Raw genomic sequence first — 24,305 nt, 5'->3', positions numbered from 1 at the left:
GACCTGATTGAAATCAGCTTTAATAGCTGAATGAACTTGAGCCTATTCCTTAACCTCTATGAGCCTCAGTTTCTTTACCTGTAAAATGAGAACTAGAGCAAACTGTGGAAAGAGTCCAGTCTCAATTCTCTTTAAAATTCAGTGTTCTGCCCTGGCTGGCATTGCTCAGTTGGTTTGAGCATTGCCAGTACGCCAAAAGGTTGCAGGTTCAGTTCCTGGTCAAGGCACATGCCCAGGTTGCAGGTTCAATCCCCACTGGGGGTGAATGCAAGGCTCTCACATCCATATTTCTCTCCCTCTCTCTTTCTCTCTAAAAAGAAATCAATAAAAGCATGCCCTCAGGTAAGAATTAAAAAAATAAAATTAAAATTCAGTGTTCCCCAAGAAGGGGGTAGGTTTGGTTGAGTTTGGAAGGTTAAGAGCGAAACTTTGCCAGGGATTGGTGCTGGGGTCCCTGGTGATGGCACCAGCATGTGTCCCACAGTTTGTCTCCTGTCCCAGCACCAGGCTATCCCTATAAAGAGCTATATTTGGGCTGCTGTCAAGTTACCTGAAGTGCCGGCTGCTCACCAAGGGAAGGAAATAGCTGGCTACTCAGAAAGGAGCAAAGTGGCTTTGGGAACTCTAAGACCAAGGGAAGGCATAGCTTGAGCCACTGCGAACATGACTCTAGGAGGTACAGCAAAATGTATCAGAAAGAGGAGGGCCATCACATCTGGAAACCTGTTTCTGCCTCCAGCTGTTACCCCCTAAATGTGTGACACTAGGCATGGCTCATCTCCTCTTCAGGGCTCAGTATCCTTAGCAGTCTGTAAAATAAGTAGTGATTTGGGTGAGATGATGTCTGAGGACCTGTTCAGCTTTAATGTTTTAAAAAGGAATTCATGGCCCTAGCCAGTTTGGCTCAGTGGACAGAGCATCGGCCCATGGAAAGAAGAGTCCCAGGTTTGATTCCGGTCAAGGCATGTACCTCCATTGCAGGTTTGATCCCTGGCACATGCCAGGAGACAATCAATGTGTCTCTCTCACATCGATGTTTCTCTCTCTTTGTCTCTCCCCCTCCCTCCCACTCTCTCTAAAAAAAAAAGTCAATGGAAAAATATCTTTGGGTGAGGATTAACAACAAAAACAACAATAACAAAAAAGGATTTCATGGGCTTAGCAAATTCTGGAACCCAAAGAAATACTAAGAAATGATTTGTGAACTTTGGGTGTTGCATAGAGGATGAGATTTATATGTCAGAGAGCATAATGAGTAAGGAGAGAGGCTTGGCAGCATAAAGCCTTGCCCTGACATCTGATTTCAGAAGTCAACTTAGAATGCTGACCAGCTGACCTCTGTGACATAGAAATTCCATATCTGCAAAAAGGTAAAAGTGTCAAATAATTGAAATAATAAGTAGCAGCTTTCATTTACTGAGTCCCTGTTTTGTTTAAGCCTATACTAAATACTTTAAAAACACCATCTCAAGTCATGAAATTCCCACAATAATTTATAAGGTGGTTTTATCATCTCTGTTTTACAAGGAAGAAACTAAGGGAAAAGATTATATAACTTCTGCCTGGCTGGTGTGGCTCAGTGGTTGAGCATCAACCTATGAACCAGGAGGTCATGGTTCAATTCCTGGTCAGGGCACATGCCCGGGTTGTGGGCTCAATCCCCAGTAGGAGGCAGCTGATCAATGATTCTCTCTCATCATTGAGGTTTCTCTCTTTCCCTTCCTCTCTGAAATAAAAATATTTTTAAAAAGATTACATAACTTCCAATGTCAGGTAAGTCAGGCTGCATTAAAATAATATTTGGAACTCAAATGCTGTTAATCACCACCATTTAGTCTTCTAAGTCATGACAGTTTAGACTCAAGCACAGACAACTGTTCTCTGGGCAATTTCATCATACTTCTATGTGAGATCACCACCAGCAGGTACATTTCCATGCTACCCAGCTCCCTTTGGCCAGGCACATGTGACAAGTAGGCAGCTGCAGGAAACTTAGGCACATGTTGAGCTGAAATTAAGCCAGGTAGCACCTGTTTGTTGAGCACTCTGCAGGTGCTTGGTTCCAGAGGAAGGCAAGGTGAACAGGTGATAGACCTTCACCCTTAGTAGCCCCGCCATGCTAAACATGCATCTGTGATATGCTCTGGTGTGTTAAGGCAGAAGGGGGATTAAAGGATGGTGCTCCTGAGTGGACACATGAGAGCAATTATTGGTAAGGGCTGGATCATAATCTACACTGTCCCATTAGGAAGTATGAATAGTTCCCATACACAACTAGGCAACATGTCAAATAATATGCTTATACACTCGGAAGCATGCTGGAAATGTCAGGTTGAAGGAGAGTCCCTTATAAAATAAGCAGTTTCAGCCCTGGCCAGTGTTTCTTGGTGGTAGATCATTGGCCCACACACCAAAGGGTTGTGGGTTCAATTCCCGGTCAATGGCATGTACCTGGGTTGCAGGTTTGATCCCAGGCCCCAGTCAGGGCATGTGCAGGAGGCAACCAATTGGTGTCTCTCACACTGATGCTTTTCTTTCTCTCTCCCTCCTTTCCTTCTATTCTCTCTAAATATCAATGGAAAATATATCCTTGGGTGAAAAAAATAAAAGAGACAGTTTCAGTGGGTCTATCATGACTCACAAAGGAGAATCTGGACAGTTTTTCAATGCCCCACTCTGGCTCCAAAGAGAGCCCCAGGCCCTTATTGTATATAAAGATGACATTCAAGAAATATTTGTCAGCCCTAACCGGTTTGGCTCAGTGGATAGAGCATCGGCCTGCGGACTCAAGGGTCCCAGGTTCGATTCCGGTTAAGGGCATGTACCGTGGTTGCCTTGGTTGTGGGCACATACCCAGTAGGGAGTGTGCAAGAGGCAGCTAATCAATGTTTCTCTCTCATCGATGTTTCTGACTCTCTATCCCTCTCCCTTCCTCTCTGTAAAAAATCAATAAAATATATTTAAAAGAAAGAAAGAAAGAAAGATTTGTCAGCCTGGCTTGTGTGGCTCAGTGGTTGAGCATCAACCTATAACTCAGGAGGTCATGGTTCCATTTCTGGGCAGGGCACATGCCTGGGCTGCAGACTTGATCCCCAGTAGAGGGGGTGCAGGAGGCAGCCAATCAATGATTCTCTCTCATCATTGATATTTCTATCTCTTTCCCTCTCCCTTCCTCTCTGAAATCAATCAATATATATATATTTTTAAAAGAAATATTTGTCAAGGCCTACCACAAGGCAGGTATTAGGTTGGGGGCTATGGGCACAAAGATGGAGAGGACACAGTTCCTGTTCTCCGAGAGCGCAGAGTCTAGGGAAGGAGAGAAATATGTATCAAGCATGGTGGAAGTACAGGGAAGAAATGAGTCACTTGAAGGGTAGAACAGGAAGTGTCCTGGACAGGTGACATTGAGCTGGAGTGCGGACGATGGGAGAAATTTGCTATCTGAAAACAGCGAAGGGCACTCCATACGCAAGGATAAGGCCAATCAGCTTGAAGGGCAGGGCATGTTTAGAAATGGTGACATGTTTAGAATGAACAGAAGGGGTACATGAAATAGGCATAATGAGTGGTTCAGAGTCTGGAGAAGAGAAGTTATAACAGCAGGTATGAAAAGAGGGCATTGCAACATCTGCTATCCTGGGGATTAACAGTAACAAGGGCCATAGTGCAATGTGACTTTGAAAAATATCACACAAAGTAAGTAGCAACCTAGTGGAAACAGTGCAATGCCGTGTCCTGCCAAGAGCACTTCTGGTGCTGTGTTATTTAGGTGATGCTTCGGCTTGAAAGGTTTTCAGATGAACAGAGACATCCATAAGATGCATAGCTCTATATCTCAGGCCATGAGTTTGGGGGCAGCACGGAAGGCTGGTGGATGCAATTTGAAGGAAGGCGGTAGGAAGACAGGTGATGGGCTGGCCCTGTTTGGAGAGCAATTTGGCCACAAGGCTGGGAGTTTGGCCAAATGGTAGGAAGGAGTGCTTCTGGGAGGGCAATCTGACTGAAATGAAGTTGAGGCGGAATGTCAATGTTATCATAGGGCCTTGAAATAACTTCCATTTACCGCAGTCCTGCAGATTCTAGGTAGGTGGAGAATGACTACTGCCTGCTTTCCAGTTGTCAGGTACCTAGACAAGCACTTTATATACATTGTCTTATTTCATTCTCATAACAACTTATGAGGGAGGTACTCACAGAGGCAGAAACCAGGCTGAGAGAGGTTAGAAAACTTGTCCAATGGTCACAACTAGTGAAGGGCAGAATTTGGTTTTAAACGCCAGGCCTGCTGCTCTTGGAAGCTTCTGTTCTTCCCACCCCCAACTTTTTATTTTGAAACATTTCAAACCTACCAAAAAGCTGAAACATAGTATACAACAGACATTAACATACTCTTCATCTGGAGTCATCTGTTAACAGCCTGTGTCTTATGCCACATCACCCCATCTCCTCGAAGATGGGATATAATTGGTATCAAAGACAAAATCTGTGCTCTGATACAAGGAAGTCATGGATAAATGAGAGATTTAGGAGAAATACCTTTACGGATGACTGAAGAAAGCAGGACCATATATGGACATCTTGAAGTCAGAGACAGTATAGGCAGAACAGCTATAGTCTACTCAATGTCTGTCAGGAGTCATCCCCAGAATCCTAGCACTGAGTGGGAAAAAAGCAACAGGTTTTAAAATGGGCTTCAGACTGTTACACCTATATTTATACAAATATTTAGCCAACATTCATTCAGTGCTAACCACACGGTGCTAGTGTTGTTTTTTGGTTTTTTTTTAATATATTTTTTATTGATTAAGATATTACATATGTGTCCTTATCCCCACGTTACCCCCTACCCCCCCCCCCCCCCGCTCATGCCCTCACCCCCCCCCCCGTTGTCCATGTCCATTGGTTAGGCCTATATGCTTGCATATAAGTCCTTTGGTTGATCTTTCCCCCTTACCCCCACCCTCCCCTACCTTCCCTCCAAGGCCCGACAGTCCAATCAGTGCCTCTCCGTCTCTGGATCAGTCCTTGTTCATCAGTTTATGTTGTTCATTATATTCCACAAATGAGTGAGATCATGTGGTATTTATCCGCTCTCCAGTTCCATCCATGCTGTGGCAAATGGTAAGAGTTCCTTTTTCTTCTTCCTCTTCTTAAAGAATACCTTTCAGCATTTCATATAATGCTGGTTTGGTGGTAATGAACTCCTTTAGCTTTTTCTTATCTGTGAAGCTCTTTATCTGACCTTCTATTCTGAATGATAGCTTTGCTGGATAAAGTAATCTTGGTTGTAGGTTCTTGCTATTCGTCACTTTGAATATTTCTTGCCACTCTCTTCTGGCCTGCATGGTTTCTGTTGAGAAATCAGCTGACAGTCGTATGGGTACTCCCTTGTAGGTAACTGACTTTCTTTCTCTTGCTGCTTTTAAGATTCTCTCTTTGTCTTTTGCTCTTGGCATTTTAATTATGATGTGTCTTGGTGTGGTCCTCTTTGGGTTCCTTTTGTTTGGGGTTCTCTGCGCTTCCTGGACTTGTAAGTCTATTTCTTTCACCAGGTAGGGGAAGTTTTCTGTCATTATTTCTTTAAATAGGTTTTCAATATCTTGCCCTCTCTCTTCTTCTGGTATCCCTATAATTCTGATGTTGGTATGCTTGAAGTTGTCCCAGAGGCTCCTTACACTATCTTCATATTTTTGGAATCTTTTTTCTTTTTCAGTTGGGTACTTTTTGTTTCTTTGTATTTCAAATCTTTGACTTGATTCTTGGGATACTCTTGTCTGCTGTTGGATCTCTTTATATTATTCTTTATTTCAGTCAGTGTATGCTTAATTTCTAGTTGGTCGTTTTTCATATCCTCGAGGGTCTCACTAGATTTCTTGAGGGTCTCACTAAATTTATCAGCGGTTTCCATAAAATTCTTGAAAAACCTTATAAACGTGGTTTTGAACTCTATATCCAGTCATTTGCTTTCCTCCATTTCTGTCATTTGTGACCTGTTTCTTTGTCTCCGCATTTTTTATGCTTCCCTGTGTTGATAGAGTGGTTTTGTGTGCTAGGTGTCCTGTAGGGCCCAGTGGCTCAGCCTCCCCAGTTACCTGAGGTGGACACTCTTGTTGCACCCCCTTGTGGGCTTTGTGCACAGTCTTGTTGTAGTTATGCCTTGATTGTTGTAGGATCACTGGGAGGAATTGACCTCCAGGCCAATTGGCAGTGAGAATCGGCTGTGTCTGCAGTGGGAGAACTTCTGTGCTGAAGACACCCTTCTGGGGCAAGACTTGCTTCAGTGGGGCTTTGGTGCTCACTGAGTCTGCCCCCTGGGTGTGTCCCTTATGGATCTGAGGAGTTGTAATCCGGATGGTCCCCCTCTGACCACTGGGTACACTGGCTCTTGGAGGTTACCCAGCAGGAGCTATGGAGAGAACTGCAGATTCCCCTTCCTTTTTTGGAGTTTGGAAGTGCCCTGATGAGGCCCAGCTGTGAAGCAATGCAAGCTGCTGTGGGGCCTTGGGCCTTCTCTTGGAAGTTCTGGGTCTGTGACCCAGCTGCAGTTTGTTAGGTAATTTTCAGGTTGCAAAGGGCCAGGGCATTCATATGCAAAAGCCTCTGCCGCAGCCTAGGTGGGGCAGGGTCTCAGGGAATCAAAGGGCGGAGCAAGGAACTATGGTGGATTCTCAGCCCTACCCTAAGGGGCCGCGCACGTCTCAGTGTCCTGATAATTTAATTGCTGCAAGCACCTCTGAGGGAAAGCCGCCCTCGAGTTCCGAGTTCTGCCCGCTGCCAGACAGTCTAGTTTCTCCCCGTATGAGTCCTGGATCCCCAGAGACTTCCCAGAACCGGAGTTCAGAGCAGTCGGGAGCTTGTGACTCCCTCCTGATTCAAAAAGACAGCCACGTCCTCAGGTACCGGCCCTTTCCGCGCACTCTCGAGCCTCTGTACCTTTGCACTTTACTTCCGCAGCTCCTGACCCTCAATGTGCTTTTCTCCTTCCTTCTAGTTGTAGAATTTCCACTCCGCCAGCCTTCCTGTAAGTTCTGGATGATGTCCGTTTTGTCTGTTTATTGTGTTTTGAAGTTGTTGTAGGAGGCAGCAATTTTGGTGTTTCCCTATGCCGCCATCTTAGTTTCTCCTGTTTTTTTACTTTTTAAAATTGATTTCAGAGAGGGAGATAGAAACATCAATGAAGAGAGGGAATCATTGGTCAGCTGCCTCCTGCACGCCCCCTACTGGGATTTGTTAACATAAAAACCATTGAAACCTGTAAAGAATTTTTGTGAGTTTATTTGAGCCAAACTGTCGACATATGCCAGGAAGCAGAACCTCAACGAATTGAGATAATGCTTTGGAGAATGGTGGGTTTACATTTGTATTTATACATTTGCATTCAAAGGAGGGACATAGGTGGGTTACACGAAATTCATTGGTGATAGATTACGGAGGAGGGATAAAGCAAAGCAGGGGAAACCCCTGGGATTGGATAAAAAGTGAAATGATGGACACATACTTAGGTGGGTGCAGGATCAATTAACATGATAATGAAGGAATTGGTGGTATCTGTCCTGGCACCCAGTACATTTGGTTGTGCCCCAGGGGCTCCAGAAAAAGGGAAGTTACAAATTACCCAGACATTTCAAGGGTATGTTATCATAGATGCAAAAAGACAGATAGGCTCAGTTAAGGTTAAGGTTGACCTTGTCAGTGAAGATACTGGCCTAGGACGTAACTGCCCACCATAACTGTTTTTAAAGTTTAATTTCAGACCATCCTTTGTGGTTACTTTAGGTCTCTGAGTTTGCAAGACCGCCATGCAGGCCTCCCCTGAGCTTGTCAGGTCAGCATGTGGCCCCTCTCGTCCATAGATTCAAGCCCCCCAACCCAGGCATGTGCCCTGACTGGAATTGAACTGTGACCTCCTGGTTCATAGGTCGACACTCAACCACTGAACCACACCAGCCGGGCTGTTTTTGATTTTTTAAATAAACTTTCTGTGTTCTTTTATGCTTCAGAACCCATACAATGACTCCAGGCCAAATGGTGAGTGTTCTCACCAGATGAAGGGGAGAATTACTTCCTCCTTTCTCCCCTAGAGACATACACATAGCCCGAACTGAAGAAACTTTGAGGTTTGCCTGCAAGTCAGGAGCTTGGAAGACTGAGCAATCCTAATTCGACTCCTTACCATATATGATTTCCTCTGTAAAATGGACACAACCCTACCAAACTCAAAAGGCTGTGAGACAGTAGGTGATACTTAAAATCAGTCATGTCGGTGTCCGTCCTACCTGAGGAAGACCAAGACACACTGAGGGCAAAGACGCTGCCTTGCTCCGTTTTTAGCCCGACACAGCACCGGGGCATAATACTCCCCCTGGCTCCACAGGTGGATTTCAGACGGTAGCCACATTCTCATGGTAATATTAGAGCACACTCCTTCAACTGGGGGAGCGGGGAGGGAACGTAATAGGGTTAATACTCCACAGTGGAGTAAGGCTGCACATAGATTACACAAACTTCACACAGCAATCAAGTGTCCCGGCTTTCGAGAATTTCGTCCGTTTGTCCCACCACGGCAGCCAACTGGGGTGTCACTGTGGGTTACTATTCACAGCGCCAAGAGGAAAGCGATGGGCGGTCTCCAGGCGCACAGCCGGCTCACCTCCCTCCGCAGCGAGCACGGCCGAATCCCACACCCCAGTCTCGCGGCATTCAGGAAACTCCCGGTCCCAGCTTTGCGCCCGTGCCGCGCGGGCATCTGGGAACTGTAGTTTTCCTGCAGCTTCCGACCCAGGCCGAGGCGTCGTTTCCGGTCCCAGGCGGGCTCCGGAGCGGGAGGGCGGGGCACCCTGAGCGACGCGCGAGGCTCCCTGGGAAACGGGGCGGAGCGAGCGGGGTGCGCGCGCAGCTGGCCGGCAGTGGCAGTGGAGATGGAGGAGGGCGGCCGGGACAAGACATCGGTACAGCCCCAACAGCCCCCATCGACGACCCCGGGTGGCGCGGAGGAGAAGCCGGGCGGCAAGGAGCGGCAGGATGCCGGGGACAAGGACAAAGAGCAGGAGCTGGTGAGGCGTGGCTCCGGAACCCGGTGCGGGCTGAGTCACGGCGGCTCCGTAGGCCTCGGGCTAGACTCCCAACGGCCCCGCCGTCCCCGGGAGAGGGCGGATGGGTACCCCCCGGGCCCCGGGCACCCTGCTTCTCTGCCCCGCATCCACAATTCCGCGCTGTTACACCCGCCGCCCTCACTAGCCTTCATCACCGCCTCGTGAGGTGGTCCGAGGTGGATGGATCATTGTCATCCCCTGTTTTAAAGCGGCATTCCAGCGGGACTGGTCCAGAAGCCAGCTGCCTGCCCAGCAGGGCTCCCCCTTCCGCGGCCTTTCCTCGCCCACCTGATCTCTCCTGAAGAGGCAGGCTTACTGGCCACCTGCCCCAGGGGGAAGGCGGGGAGGATGTGTGTGCGATTCCTTCTCTTGATGAGCTTCTTCCTCCAACCCTCCAGTCTGAGGAGGACAAACAGCTTCAGGATGAACTGGAGATGCTCGTGGAACGGCTGGGGGTGAGTCACGATATGGTAACATGAGCGGGTGGGTATTTGCAGCTTTCCCACCTGTTTGCTTTACTCCATTCTGAGGCAACACGATGCGAGGCTTAGGGAAAGGTGGACCGTGTTAGGATCAGTGTTATGATGATGTTGTGAGGGAGGAATGTAACAAAAGACAGTTGAAGCATTTTGTATCTTTCTCTCCGGGAGAAGCAATTCGTGAACTTCTCGCCCAGGTCATTTGTCTTTGTGCCAGGCGGTGTGCAGGTGGTTGGGGAATCGCAGAGGAATACAGGCAGTGATTTTCCCAGGGGAGCCGTTAAACACATGCACTGTGACTTCAGGGACGTGCCTCTTTTTTTTTTGCCTGCCCCCCACATCTCCTGATCAGGAGAAGGACACGTCCTTGTACCGGCCAGCCCTGGAGGAACTGCGGAGACAGATTCGTTCTTCTACAACTTCCATGACCTCAGTGCCCAAGCCTCTCAAGTTCCTGCGCCCACACTATGGCAAGCTGAAGGAAATCTATGAGAACATGGCCCCCGGGGAGAATAAGGTAAAACCGTTTCAGAGGCTGGTGGAGGCCTAGTGTAGGAACTCCTTTTCACAGGAGCCAATGGTGCTCATGGAGGTCACAGGCAACCTGCTAGACCTGAGACCTGAGCTATCATAGTCAAAACACATAAGTGCTGATAGAAGGATTGCCTTCTCAGAAGATACTGTTCCTGTCATTTATGTCGGACATTGGGATTTTATTATCATGGCCTATTTTACTTGTTTAACCTTAACTTTTTCCTTTCCTTATATCCCCTGTACATTCATTTGTTTTATCTTTAAAATAACACCTACCTAGTTCAGTCACTTCTTTGCTTGTTGTAACAACCCAAAACTAGGAAGTCTTCAGCTCTCACCTGAATTACTGCAGCAGCCTCCTAACTGGCCTTCTTCTTTGTATTTTTTACTTCCTACACGGTTTGTCTTTCATACAGCAGTCATAGTTGTCTTTCTAGATTGTGAGTCTTTTCTGCTTAAAACCTTTTAGTAGTTTATTATTGTGAATAGAATAAAATTGAGTCCATCTTTCTCCACTCCTTCCTTATCACCATCCTTCAGCCATGTTTGTTTAAAAGGGAAATAGGGTCCTGGTCGGGTGGCTTCGTTGGTTGGTTCCACATACCAAAGGGTGTGGGTTTAATCCCCGGTCGGGTGTGTATGGGAGGCACTGATCCATGTTTCACATCGTTTTTCTCTCTCTCTAAATATCCATAAAAACATATCCTTGGGTGAGGATTAAACAAATAAAAGGGAGATATCAGTACTAACCCTGGAGTTACCGTGAGGCTTAACTTAGAAATTAACGTGTAAATTTCTAGAGGTTGGTGCATAGTTAATACTTAATTTTGGGGATAGTGACAAGTGATCTTGATTCCATAGTGTGATACTCCCCTTACCCTGGATTTAACTTTAAAGACTGGTTTCTTTAAAGCGTTTTGCTGCTGATATCATCTCTGTTTTGGCGATGACCATGAGTGGGGAGCGTGAGTGCCTCAAATATCGGCTAGTGGGCTCCCAGGAGGAATTGGCATCGTGGGGTCATGAGTATGTCAGGTAAGACCTTTTCTTGGGACTCTGAAGGGGGTTCTGAGACGTAATTCTGAGTTCGGTCCTAGAGTGTTATCTGTCTTGGAGTACCAGTGTATTGAGTTTCCCAGACACTGAATTCCTTGACCCACAGGGAAGTGCTTCCTATGAAGCTGTGTCCCCTAATGGTGTGGGTCTATCCATTAGGCATCTAGCAGGAGAAGTGGCCAAGGAGTGGCAGGAGCTGGATGACGCGGAGAAAACACAGCGGGAGCCACTGCTGACCCTGGTGAAGGAGATTGTCCCATACAACATGGCCCACAACGCAGAGCATGAGGCCTGCGACCTGCTCATGGAAATTGAGCAGGTGGATATGCTGGAGAAGGACATTGATGAGAATGCGTATGCAAAGGTCTGCCTCTATCTCACCAGGTGAGCAAGTGTGTTAGGGAATGATGGCAGGCCTACTGTCCCAGCACTTTTCTCTTAACTGTGCCTCCTCTGTTTTCTCAGAGCATTTGCATCATAGGTAGTGTCAAACTGTAGTTAATTTATTGATGTCTGTAAACTACTTGAGGACAGAAACATCATGTCTCCTTAGTAGTCCCAGCTTCTGGCATAGTGCCTGAATAACATATATATAGTATTTAGTATTTATTTTTGGTAAGTGAAGTAAATGGGGTATATGTATGTCTGAAACTTCTGATTCCTTTATTTTTACCTCTATAGCTGTGTGAATTATGTGCCTGAGCCTGAGAACTCTGCCCTACTGCGCTGTGCCTTGGGTGTGTTCCGAAAGTTCAGTCGCTTCCCTGAAGCTCTCAGATTGGCATTGATGCTCAATGACATGGAACTGGTAGAAGACATCTTCACCTCTTGCAAGGATGTGTATGTAGGGAAGAAGTCTGCAGAGGAAGAGATAAGCTCATGGGTGGGAGCATGTAGTTTCTGGTTAGAGCTTGAGGGGCTGTTCTGTGTCCTTAGTGGGTAGGCGCTGAGCAGTTGTGATGGCTCTCTCCCACAGGGTCGTACAGAAGCAGATGGCATTCATGCTGGGCCGGCATGGGGTGTTTCTGGAGCTGAGTGAAGATGTGGAGGAGTATGAGGACCTGACAGAGATCATGTCCAATGTGCAGCTCAATAGCAACTTCTTGGCATTAGCTCGGGAGGTGAGACTGCCCTTTTCTATCAAAGCTTTCTTGGTTGTGATTCTACCTGACTGTAACTGACTGGACTCCTGGGTTAGAATTTCCATTGAGTGGGATATCAGAAGGGACAGCTAAGGGAGGACTGGGGGAGCAGTTGTGACCCTCTGACTTCTCTTCAGCTGGATATCATGGAGCCCAAGGTGCCTGATGACATCTATAAAACCCACCTGGAGAACAATAGTGAGTAGCTATTTGCATGTGTGTGGGGATTGGAGGATTATTAATTATGCCCCTTGTACTGGAAGTGATAGGTTGGCCAAACACATTTATCCTGTAGAGCTCAGAATTCCCACATACCTTTCCTCCAGGTCACTGGTGGGAGCAAAGATAGAGGATCCTAGGTGGCCAGCTCAGAACCAAGAAAGCTTCCAGGTTTCTTTCTTGCCCCACTCTAAACCAGCCTTTCTTTCCTCTCCCTCCTGTGCAGGGTTTGGGGGCAGTGGCTCTCAAGTGGACTCTGCCCGCATGAACTTGGCCTCTTCTTTTGTGAATGGCTTTGTGAATGCAGCCTTTGGCCAGGATAAGCTGCTGACAGATGATGGCAACAAATGGCTTTACAAGAACAAGGACCATGGTATGATTCTGTTTCTACTTTATCTTTGTGTTGCTTTGGTCACACTTGCCCTCCTAGGTTCATCTGTTACCTGACAAGTGTTCCCCAGTGCAGTTCCTGGGAGACTTCTTTATAATAGTTTTCTCAGTGTAGGACCATTTTAAGACAGATTTTTTTCTTGGTATAGGAATGTTGAGTGCAGCTGCATCCCTTGGCATGATTCTGCTGTGGGATGTGGATGGTGGTCTCACCCAGATTGACAAGTACCTGTATTCTTCTGAGGATTACATCAAGGTTGGTCTGGGCATAGCCCACTAATGGGGACATCCCCCATCCCTGTTCTAGGGCCCACAGGGCCTCCCTTTCACTGGTAAGTTATCTGGTTTTTAACGCCAGTTTAGGCAGGTGCTGCTCTGAGGCCTATATTGCGTCTTTGTGATAAGGAAGGTAGAGTAGCCTGAGTGAAGAATCTCTTTGCATTTTTGCAGTCCGGAGCCCTCCTGGCCTGTGGCATTGTGAACTCTGCGGTCCGGAATGAGTGTGACCCTGCTCTGGCACTGCTCTCAGACTATGTTCTCCACAACAGCAACACTATGAGACTTGGCTCTATCTTTGGGTAAGGCTTATTGCTTCTCTTTCTGGTAGTGCTCATCCCGAAATCTCTGTGAAAAAGAGAATTGGCCCTTTTCACCTTTGTATTGCCAAGAACTATCATTATGCCTGTTGAGTACTTGGCTCTTTGTGACTGTTGAAATGATGAATGAATGACCATTCCTCTTTTTGTTCCTTCCTTGGATGTGTGTTGGGGACTGCATCTCCCTGGCTTTTGCAGGCTAGGCTTGGCCTATGCTGGCTCAAATCGTGAAGATGTTCTAACACTGCTGCTGCCTGTGATGGGAGATTCCAAGTCCAGTATGGAGGTGAATAGAGACTGTTGGTCATTTATGGGAGGTGGGGAAATACTCAAGTCCTACCACTCTCTGTAATAAATAGTGAAAGAGGAAATGGAGTTGGGGCTGGGAGAGTGGGGAATTATATTACTTTCAGTGAAATCCCTTGGAACTGGGATTCTAAGTCCCAGTGGTGTTGCTGCTAGTTCCAGCCCTTGGAATCCATGAGAAGTACCAGACTAGAGTGGCTAGTAACTTAACCCAGTTTGGGTGGGTTATTCTCACTCACTGGTTTAGTTATTGGCCAACCCTAAATTTTCTTACTTGTGCAGAGTTGTTTTAGTGATGGCTAAGTATAGCATAGGCTTTAGTCAGAAAGACCTCAGTTCAAATCCTCCCACCTCTGCTTATCAGCAATGTGATCTTAGACACATAACTTAACCTCTTTTGGCTTCATTTTCCTCACCAATAAAAGAACAACAACAGTAGGAACTGTTTCATGAATTGTTGTGCTTAAATGTTAATAGTATGCAAAGCAGGGGGCATAGTGGCTGACATAGCAAGTATTCAGTGAATTATTGCTACTGTTGTTATTTTGACCTACCATCAGAAAGGAATTTTTACCGAGTGCGGTTACAGCAGATTGTAGGGATTTGCTGTCTGGAGTCAAGATAGGTAAACAACTATTTTAACAACTTATGTGCAATACTGACTTTCCTGTTTCTAGGTGGCAGGTGTGACAGCTCTAGCCTGTGGAATGATAGCAGTGGGATCCTGCAATGGAGATGTCACTTCCACTATCCTTCAGACCATCATGGAGAAGTCAGAGACTGAGCTCAAGGACACTTATGCTCGTTGGCTTCCTCTTGGATTGGGCCTCAATCACCTGGGTGAGGGGATGTCTCTCTATTTGGGCAAAAGGCTGACAATAAATGGATACAACAGGGACAGTTTATGTGTCAGGCTGTGGTGTATGGAAGCAAGTGTCTTCTGACCCCTTGAATCTGTCCTGTAGGGAAGGGAGAAGCCATTGAAGCAATCCTGGCTGCGCTGGAGGTTGTGTCAGAGCCATTCCGCAGCTTTGCCAACACACTGGTGGATGTGTGTGCCTATGCAGGTGTGTGTCTTTGTGCTTCCCAGTGACTCCATTTCTCTCCTGGACCTTTTTCCAGATTGTTTCTCCTGGTTCAGTCATTCGGATTTGTATTAGATTGGTTAGCTTCTCCTATTCTTGGAGTAAGCTTTTCCTTGGTACCTCTTCATTTCTACCCTTCCTCACTCTTACCATCCTGCTACAGGCTCTGGGAATGTACTGAAGGTGCAGCAACTGCTCCACATTTGTAGTGAACACTTTGACTCCAAGGAAAAGGAGGAAGACAAAGACAAGAAGGAAAAGAAGGACAAGGACAAGAAGGAAGCTCCCGCTGACATGGGAGCACATCAGGTGCTGTGGGCAGCTAGGCCCTCTCTGAGTGAGCTCTGAGGGAAGAGAAGTTTGCAGGATGGAGGGCGGGGCTGGTTTGGGTTGGCTTTTGAACCCCTCTGAGTATGGCTGTGTATTGACATAGCACATGGCTGGGTTTCATACATGAGGGGGAAGCGTGTGCCCCACAGGACAGCTTTTTCTTTTCAGGCAGGACTCCATTCAGAGGTGAGTTTTTTGTTGCCTGAGCTTACTGGGTTCTGCTGCCTCTTCAATTGCAGGGAGTGGCTGTGCTGGGGATTGCCCTTATTGCTATGGGGGAGGAGATTGGTGCGGAGATGGCACTACGAACCTTTGGCCACCTGGTGAGTATCGCATGGAGAGGATGAGAATATACTGATTTTGATGCCTGGGGTTCCCTAGAGGAAACTTTCCTGATGGGTTTTCATGGTTGAGAAATGTTTTTTCTGTGCCCTTTCTATAAAACTTGTTTAAAGCCTCTTTTACCTATTAGTCTGTTCCTGTAACAAAGCTTATTTTTACTGTTTTCTGTGATGCTCTTGTTATTTTCTTTTATTACCAGCTGAGATATGGGGAGCCCACACTCCGACGGGCTGTGCCTTTAGCACTGGCCTTAATTTCTGTTTCAAATCCACGACTCAACATCCTGGATACTCTAAGCAAATTTTCTCATGATGCTGACCCAGAAGTTTCCTATAACTCTATCTTTGCCATGGGCATGGTGGGCAGTGGTGAGTATCAGTCAGAAAAAGATCATAAGCAGCTTGGGGGAAGGTTTGAGGATCCTTTTTTTTTCAATACTCTGTGATGCTTGACATTTCCAGGTACCAATAATGCCCGTCTGGCTGCGATGCTGCGCCAGTTAGCCCAGTATCATGCCAAGGACCCCAACAACCTCTTCATGGTGCGCTTGGCACAGGTAAAGAATAGAATTGTGTTCCTTAGAGTTTGCTAAGGGACATATCTCTGGGGATGGGAGACATGTAGTGACATGAAGGGGACCTTGAGTTCAGTCTGGAGGGAGGATGTGAATGAGTTGGATTTCTGTGTAGCTAAGTTAGGTGCTGTCTTTTCAGATGTGACTCTTCACCTCTACTTTCTGTATTTTTCAGGGCCTGACGCATTTAGGGAAGGGCACACTCACCCTCTGCCCCTACCACAGCGACCGGCAGCTTATGAGTCAAGTGGCTGTGGCTGGGCTGCTCACTGTGCTTGTCTCTTTCCTGGATGTCCGCAACAGTGAGTTCCTGTCAGGAATCTTATATGGTGGCACCTGGTGCCCTGTCTCCATCCCTACCAGGGCCATCTTGATATTTATGAGCAAGGCTTTGAGTTAGCTCTGTACCATTCTAAAAGTTTTTAGGGTCTGTGATGGACCTCATGAAACTTTTATCTCCCACACTTTTTTTTTAAATCCTCACTCAATGATTTTTAAAATGTATATATTTTTATTGATTTTAGAGAAGAAGGGAGAGGGAGAGGAACTTCAACAATGAGAGAGAATTTTTTTTTTTTTTAAATATATTTTATTGATTTTTTACAGAGAGGAAGGGAGAGGGATAGAGAGTTAGAAACATCGATGAGAGAGAAACATCGATCAGCTGCCTCCTGCACATCTCCTACTGGGGATATGCCCGCAACCCAGGTACATGCCCTTGACCGGAATCGAACCTGGGACCCTTCAGTCCTCAGGCCGACGCTCTATCCACTGAGCCAAACCGGTTTTGGCAACAATGAGAGAGAATTATTGATTGGCTGCCTCCTGCACGCCCCCACTGGGGACTGAGCCTACAACCCGGGCATGTGCCCTGACTGAGAATCGAATTGTAACCTCCTGGCTCATAGGTAAAATGCTCAACCACTGAGCCACGCCGGCTGGGCACCCAAGGATTTTTTTTTTTAAATATATTTCATTGATTTTTCACAGAGAGGAAGGGAGAGGGATAGAGAGTTAGAAACATTGATGAGAGAGAAACATTGATCAGCTGCCTCCTGCATACCTCCTACTGGTGATGTGCCCGCAACCAAGGTACATGCCCTTGACCGGAATCGAACTTGGGACCCTTCAGTCCGCAGGCCGACACTCTATCCACTGAGCCAAACCAGTTAGGGCAAGGATATTTTTTTCCATTGATTTCCAGAGAGAGTGGGGGTGGGGTGGGGGGAAAACAGTTTGAGAGAGCCACATTGATTGGTTGTCTCCCACATTCGCCCCTACTGGGGCTGGGGAACCTGCAACCAAGGTACGTGCCCTTGACTGGGAATCAAACCCGCAACCCTTCCATCCAAGGTCCAATGCTGTAACCACTGAGCACCGATTAGGGCATATCTAGCATACTTTTGATCTGGCCCAAAGATATTTTCTTTTGAGAAAGGAGAACTGAGTGCAGTTTCTGCTCCTGAGTGCCTGGGGGAAAGTGATTATCAAGTTTGAGGGCTGTGAGCAGAGTAAGGTGGGGGCATCTCTGGTTTATAGTAGGTTATATGAGGAGAGGAATGTGGGTGCAGCTATATAACGGGTTAAAGAGTCAGGGCTGGAGTGGGGTCCCTAGGTTCAGATCAGGCTTGTGCTAATGTCTCTAACTATGTTTGTCATGTGTTCTTCCCTCAGTCATCCTAGGCAAATCTCACTATGTATTGTATGGGCTGGTGGCTGCCATGCAGCCCCGAATGCTGGTTACATTTGATGAGGAGTTGCGACCATTGCCAGTGTCTGTCCGTGTGGGCCAGGTGAGGGGTTAAGTGGAGAGGAGGGCTCAGACTGTATTCTATAACTTGGAGAATGCACATATACCTGCTTCTCTGAAACTGGTACGGGCTCTGGGTTGTTGCTGCATTGCTATGTGGGGTCACTTCATCTCAATTTTCTCACCCTACAGGCAGTGGATGTGGTGGGCCAGGCTGGCAAACCTAAGGCTATCACAGGATTCCAGACACACACAACCCCAGTGTTGTTGGCCCACGGGGAACGGGCAGAATTGGCCACTGAGGAATATCTTCCTGTTACCCCCATTCTGGAAGGTTTCGTTATCCTTCGGAAGAACCCCAACTATGACCTCTAAGTGGCCACCAAAGGTTCTGAGCTGCAGCTGATCTGTTAGTGGGCCATGCTCCCTGTGCCAGAGGTGGACACTGCTCCAGACCTTTGGTGGAGTTGATACCTCCTGTTCTTTTGTTACTGAATGAGATCACTTTGTTGAATAAAGACCTTTATCCCCAAGGTCCCTCTCTGTCTGTTTTCTGGGGTATGGTGGACAGAGGCCAGATTGGGGTGGGAAGTAGATGTGAGCCAGTATTGTTTGCAGCAACTCTGAGCCTTGGCTAGCAGCCCTGAATGGAAAGAACTAAACCCTTTTTCCTTCTCTCTTTCCTAATCATCTTAAGACAATGGTTCATCTTCAAATCCTTGAGATGCTGATAAATGTAATGGACCTTCTTTCTAGGAGATGTATATACACAAATTTTTATACAAACTCTTACAAATAACTTTGTGAGGGCTTTGTGGACCCATACACCTCCTACCCCAACCCTGTCAATGCACACCCATCTCAAGCCCATCATTCCCTGACGTTGGACTAAACTAAGGATCCCTGCTCTAAGAGGCAGCAGAATTAGCCCCACTCTATAATTTGACTTTTGTGTTGATGTACGGGAAGGACATCTTTAGCTCCTATGACCCTCTGTCACTCTTGGGAGGCTGCTGTTTGAGAAATTTGATCATGTTAACATCTATTGGGCTGTCCTTTCAGAAACAGTATAAGAAACTTGACCCTGACCTTCCCTTGGTGTGGCAATGGGAAAGAGAAATGGCCTCCTTCCTGGGATGTAATCACTCCTGATCTGCAGTACTTGTGGGGCTGGTAGGAGTATTGTTGCACTGACTATTGGGGCCTGGGCCTCTGTGGATGCAGTAGAGAACATGTGGCCCTGGCAGTAATTGCTAGCATTTTATGCAATACTATGGGATTAACCTCTGAACAGTGACTGGCACTTAATAGGTCTATAAATGTTGAAAGAATAACTCTACATACTCTGAGACCTCACAACAACTTTGAGAGAGGTATTACTCTTACATTTTGATGAGGAATGTAAAGTAGAGATTCAGTAACTTATTCAAGGTCATGTAGTAAGTGGTGGAGTCAGGATTGGAATCTAAATCCATCTGACTCCAAAACCCGTGCCTGTAAATTCACTATATTAATCTGTCTATGTAGCTTTGGAGACTTGTGGACCCCATTGTAGTCCAAGCTCTTGGCTAGCTGGAGAAGCAGCAACTTTGGATTGAGTGTCTCCATTGTCTTCTCTGCTTTCACTTGGCAGCCTGTATAAAACCTGTATAAGAGGTTAAAGCACTGACGTTGGGAGAGCAGACCTGTCAAACCCCTTTCATGAGACCTGTTGTAGTTTGAGCAAATCGGCATGTCTGATGAGCCTGTTATCTGTATAAGGGGGATATAGTAATTGCCTTACCTGGTATCCAATGGTGGTGATGTTAAAATAAATTAGAAACTGAAAACAAAAGGATAATTCCCTCCCAAATCAAGGATTACGCTTTAGAGTAGGAAAGTTTCATGGTGGCTCTTAATCTTTTCACATTCAATTGTTCATTCAGCAAGAAATAATGAATGGAGCCTTATTCTGCATTAGTTATTCTAGTTTGTGGGGATGCAAAACTTGGGGGAAAAAATCCTATCCTCAAAAAGCTTACGTAATGGCCGAAACCGGTTTGGCTCAGTGGATAGAGCATTGGCCTGTGGACTGAAGGGTCCCAGGTTCGATTCCGGTCAAGGGCATGTACCTGGGTTGCGGGCACATCCCCAGTAGGAGATGTGCAGGAAGCAGCTGATCGATGTTTCTCTCTCATCGATGTTTCTAACTCTCTATCCCTCTCCCTTCCTCTCTGTAAAAAATCAATAAAATATTTAAAAAAAAAAAAAAAAAGCTTACGTAATGGAAAGAAAACAGTTGTGATCAATACTGTACTAGGTTGTGAACAAGTTACCCTGATAACATTGAAATAGGGCCTAAGTGCCTGGATAAGAGGGATTTTGAGGAAACAGAATTGGAAGAAGATGAGTTTGTCCAGAGGAAAAGAGGGTAGGATATAGCTAAAGGAGTAGCAGAAGCAGAGAGGTGGAAAAGCTATTTGTTTTCAGAAACCATGGATAAGTGAGTGGAGCCAGGGAAAGCGTGGTCAGAGGTACAGTTCTAAGCCTTCTCTGATCAGGTTTAGAAGAGCTTTGCTGTGCTAAGAAATTGACAATATCTCAATCACTGAATAAGAGCAGGAAAGTGACATGATCAGCTAGCTACCTGGGTGGGAAAGTGTAACATGGAGGCTCAGAGACCACACAAGTGAAATGAATGCCTAAATTGGGGCAGTAAAAATGGGGAGATAGGGGAGAGTCGAAGAAAGATTTTAAAAACATGCTTTTATTGATTTTAGAGATAGAGGGAGAAATAGAAACATGCCTCCTGCATGCCCCCTACTGAGGATTGAGTCCACAACCTGGGCATGTGTCCTGACCTGGAATTGAACTGGCGACCTCTTGGTGCATGGGACAACGCTCAACCAAATGAGCCACACCGGCTGGGCAAAGAAAGATTTTTTTTTTTAAATATATTTTATTGATTTCCTACAGAGAAAGGGAGAGGGATAGAGAGTTAGAAACATCGATGAGAGAAACATCGACCAGCTGCCTCCTGCACACTCCCTACCAGGTATGTGCCCACAACCAAGGTACATGCCCTTTACTGGAATCAAACCTGGGACCCTTGAGTCCACAGGCCGACGCTCCTATCCACTGAGCCAAACTGGTTAGGGCCAAAGAAAGATTTTTTAAATGAAAATCAACAAGACTGGATTTTGGTCCAAACACCAGTAAGACCTGGTGTCTGATTAGATGTAGTATGTGGATGGGAAGGAATGTAGGATGAATCCCATATTTTTTGGTTGGGCAGTGTTTAATACAATACATGAGCAACAACATGTTTAGGGTCGAGGTGGAGGACTCTATTGATTAGGGAAAGATGACAAATTTCTATCTGGGCATACACAATTTGAGATGCCTGTGAGATGATTAAGTGAATATATCTTTTTTAAAAAACATTTTTATTGATTTCAGAGAGGAAGGGAGGAGAGAGAGAAACATCAATGATGAGAGAGAATATTGATGGGCTGTCTCCTGCACGTTCCTTACTGGGGGTTGAGCCTGCAACCTGGGCATGTGCCCTTGGCCAGAATTGAACCCGGGACCCTTCAGTCCACAGGCCGATGCTCTATCCACTTAGCCAAACCAGCTAGGGCAGGTGAATATATCTTTTAGAGTCACAGTTCAATTCCCGGTTGGGGCAAGTGCCTGGGTTGTGGCCTCAGGCATTTATGTCTGGGGTTCCCTAGACATAATAATAGACAAACATGTAAATTGACCGTCCCTCTGCTAGGCTCACCAGCCAATCAGGAGTATGCAAATTAACCCAACAAAGATGGCAGTTAATTTGCATACGTAGGTGCAAAGCGGTGGAGCAAAGGCTGAAGGCTTCTGCCGGAGCAGCGAAGACTGAAGGCTCTGGCCAGAGCGAAGGCCTGGGTCCTGGGTGCCGGAGGAAAACCGGTGCCAGCAGCCAGGGGAAGGGGAGGCCTATTGCACGAATCTCTTCGTGCAATGGGCCTCTAGTATATATATATTTTAAAGATCTCTTTTAGGTAGAATCTTGTTCTAACTGGAGTTCAAGAGTGGATTCTAAGGTAGGAATGGATTGACATGTAGGTAGTAATTGACTTCTTAAATTGAATCTTTATTGTTGAAAGTATTACATATGTTCCATTTTTTCCCCTTCTAGCATGCCCCTGCCCAAGGCCTTCACCATCCTATTGTCTGTGTCCATAGGTTATGCATACAAATTCTTTGGTTGATCATTTCCCACCCACCCACCCTCTCCTGCCTTCCCTCAGATTCGACAGCCTGTTCTATGCTGCCTTTTTTTTCTTGTTGTTAATCTTCACTTGAGGATATTTTTGTTGTTGTTGTTGTTATTGTTAATCCTCACCCTAGGATATTTTTTCTATTGATCTTTTTTAAAGAGAGAGTGGAAGGGAGGGAGGGGGAGAGACACAGAGAGAAACATCGATGTGAGAGAGAAGCATTGATTGGGTTGTCTCCCATATGTGTCCTGACCGAAAATCAAACTTGAAATCTTTTGGTGTATAGATTTCACCAACTGAGCCACCCCATCCGGGCTAATTTTCTTAGTTTGCTCAGGGACAAAGAGAAATGAGAAGAGTAGAGTAGGGAGCCCTATGTGACTAAGTCACAGCACTTAAATCAATGAATACTCCAGATCTAGATTGGTATTTTCATTCTCACTGTAGTTCCTCTTCTATGTATCTATTTTGCTCTCCTACCTTTGGAGCTTTAGTTCCTCATATGTAATGGGAATGATAATACAATCCATTCTGTAGGCAATTGTGAGGATTGAGGTCACATAAGTCATACATATTAAGTGGCCAGTTCATCATTTGGTGCTGAGATACTTTTCTTCTGAGATTATGTGTACACACAGGGAGAAGGGAGTGAACAAAAACCTATGTACTGTTTTAAGCACTTTTTAAAAAATATATTTTTAGTGGTTTCAGAGAGAAAGGGAGAGAGAGAGAGAGAAACATCAAAGAGAATCACCGATCAGTTGCTTCTTTGCATGCCCCACACTGGGGATTGAGCCCTCAACTCCGCCCGACCTGGAATCAAAACCATGACTTCCTGGTTCATAAGTCAATGCACAACAACTGAGCCATGCAGGCTGGGTTTAAGCACTTTCACATGAATTAACTCCTTTAATCCTCACAATCCACATTATCATTGTGAGATTAAAAGCATGGCAGTTAAAAGCTTAGACTTGATCCAGACTGCCTGGTTTCAAATCTTACCATTTTATAACTGTACTAGAGGCCTGGTGCATGAAACTCGTGCACGGATAGGGTCTCTAGGCCTGGCCGGGGATCAGGGCCAATCCGGGCCTTTGGGGTGCTGGCTGGGACCTTCCTTCATTCCGTGCTGCCCCCTGGTGGTCAGCACACATCATAACGAGCGATTGAACTCCAAGGGGACAATTTGCATAATATATATATATATATATATATATATATATATATATATATGTATATAAAGTAGGTATATTGCCAGGTATTAAGTAGGAGAATTTGGATTAAAACCCAGGCTACCTACCTGACTCCTGGTATGTGGATTTGGCTTTAGTATGGTCCCTTCTGGGGTCTCAATTCTTTTGACTGCAGGGCAGTGGTTTTGGGGTTACTTCTTCCATCATTCTGAATTTCCCATGATTGATTTTTACTCTCTGACAGTGGCTGAATGTTGTGAAAGACATATCCCTTATACTAATTTCATAGTTAGAATGTTGCAATTCTTTTAACATAGCACTCAGTTTATATATTTTTAAATTTTAAATTATATAGACTTTTTTTGGAGAGAGGAAGGGGTGAGAGAGAGGAGAGAGAGCAAGACAGACATCAATTTGTTGTTCCCCTTATTTTCTCATTTATTGGTTTTTAAAAAATTTTATATTCACTTATCTTTATTTTCTAAAGTTTTTAAATGAACATACATTACTAATGTAAAAAACAGTTTCTAAAACATTGGTTGATTCTTCTATGTGCCCTGAACAGATCAAACCCGCAACCTTGGTGTATCCAGACCACGCTCTAACCAACTGAGATACCCAGACAGGGCATAACATTAAATGATCTAACCTACATAATTTTCAAAGGCTGTATAGTTCATATTTCTTTTTGTATTTTTATAGAACATTTTATATTCTATTTGTACCATGACTTACTGAGGCAAGACTGAGTCTTTGATTTCAGTATTCTCGACCCCTAGTTAGCACTTCGCCTATGCACTCAATAAATGCTGGCTCAAAGTATGAATGAACCGAAGGACTGCGGAACACAGACTCAGAGTTGGAGGGTCGGTCTGGAGTTCTAAAGTTCGGGAGGGGACACGGGGGCGGGCCGTGGCTGTCACATGACGAGGCGGAGCAAATCCCATGTGCTCGGCGGCGCCGGGCGCGGCTCCGC

The 24,305-nt window shown here is 45.9% G+C and overlaps 1 protein-coding gene across 2 annotated transcripts; it reads left to right on the top strand.

Annotated features, from left to right (window-relative positions):
- The first annotated feature begins 8,890 nt into the window (after window positions 1–8,890).
- On the top strand, window positions 8,891–18,431 carry PSMD2 (proteasome 26S subunit, non-ATPase 2). Of its 2 annotated transcripts, XM_036349852.1 has the most exons (22): window positions 8,891–9,056; window positions 9,305–9,401; window positions 9,494–9,550; window positions 9,927–10,091; window positions 11,022–11,143; window positions 11,324–11,548; window positions 11,846–12,004; window positions 12,141–12,285; window positions 12,444–12,504; window positions 12,752–12,898; window positions 13,065–13,171; window positions 13,366–13,493; window positions 13,710–13,797; window positions 14,495–14,657; window positions 14,783–14,884; window positions 15,066–15,211; window positions 15,472–15,555; window positions 15,774–15,942; window positions 16,036–16,130; window positions 16,324–16,450; window positions 17,823–17,941; window positions 18,091–18,273. In XM_036349852.1, exons 1-22 carry the CDS (start codon window positions 9,025–9,027, stop codon window positions 18,271–18,273), a joined length of 2,721 nt encoding a protein of 906 aa, XP_036205745.1. In that variant the 5' UTR covers window positions 8,891–9,024. The 2 variants fall into 2 exon arrangements, with proteins under 2 accessions (XP_036205745.1, XP_036205744.1); XM_036349851.1 differs by lacking the exon at window positions 9,305–9,401 and having other exon boundaries at window positions 8,922–9,056; window positions 18,091–18,431.
- Window positions 18,432–24,305: the final 5,874 nt, after the last annotated feature.

The sequence above is a fragment of the Myotis myotis genome, unplaced genomic scaffold (genome assembly GCF_014108235.1).
Source record: "Myotis myotis isolate mMyoMyo1 unplaced genomic scaffold, mMyoMyo1.p scaffold_m19_p_2, whole genome shotgun sequence".
Lineage (NCBI taxonomy): Eukaryota > Metazoa > Chordata > Mammalia > Chiroptera > Vespertilionidae > Myotis > Myotis myotis.
The sequence above is the reverse complement of the archived record's forward strand: the minus strand, read 5'-3'. Positions and strand labels throughout refer to the sequence as shown.

Coding starts and splice junctions, on each gene's coding strand:
- PSMD2 (XM_036349851.1), top strand. CDS start 8,922: ATGGAGGAGGGCGGCCGGGACAAGACATCGGTACAGCCCCAACAGCCC. Junction 14,658..14,782: donor ATTGGGCCTCAATCACCTGG/GTGAGGGGATGT, acceptor TCTGTCCTGTAG/GGAAGGGAGAAGCCATTGAA. Junction 15,212..15,471: donor CTGACATGGGAGCACATCAG/GTGCTGTGGGCA, acceptor CTTCAATTGCAG/GGAGTGGCTGTGCTGGGGAT.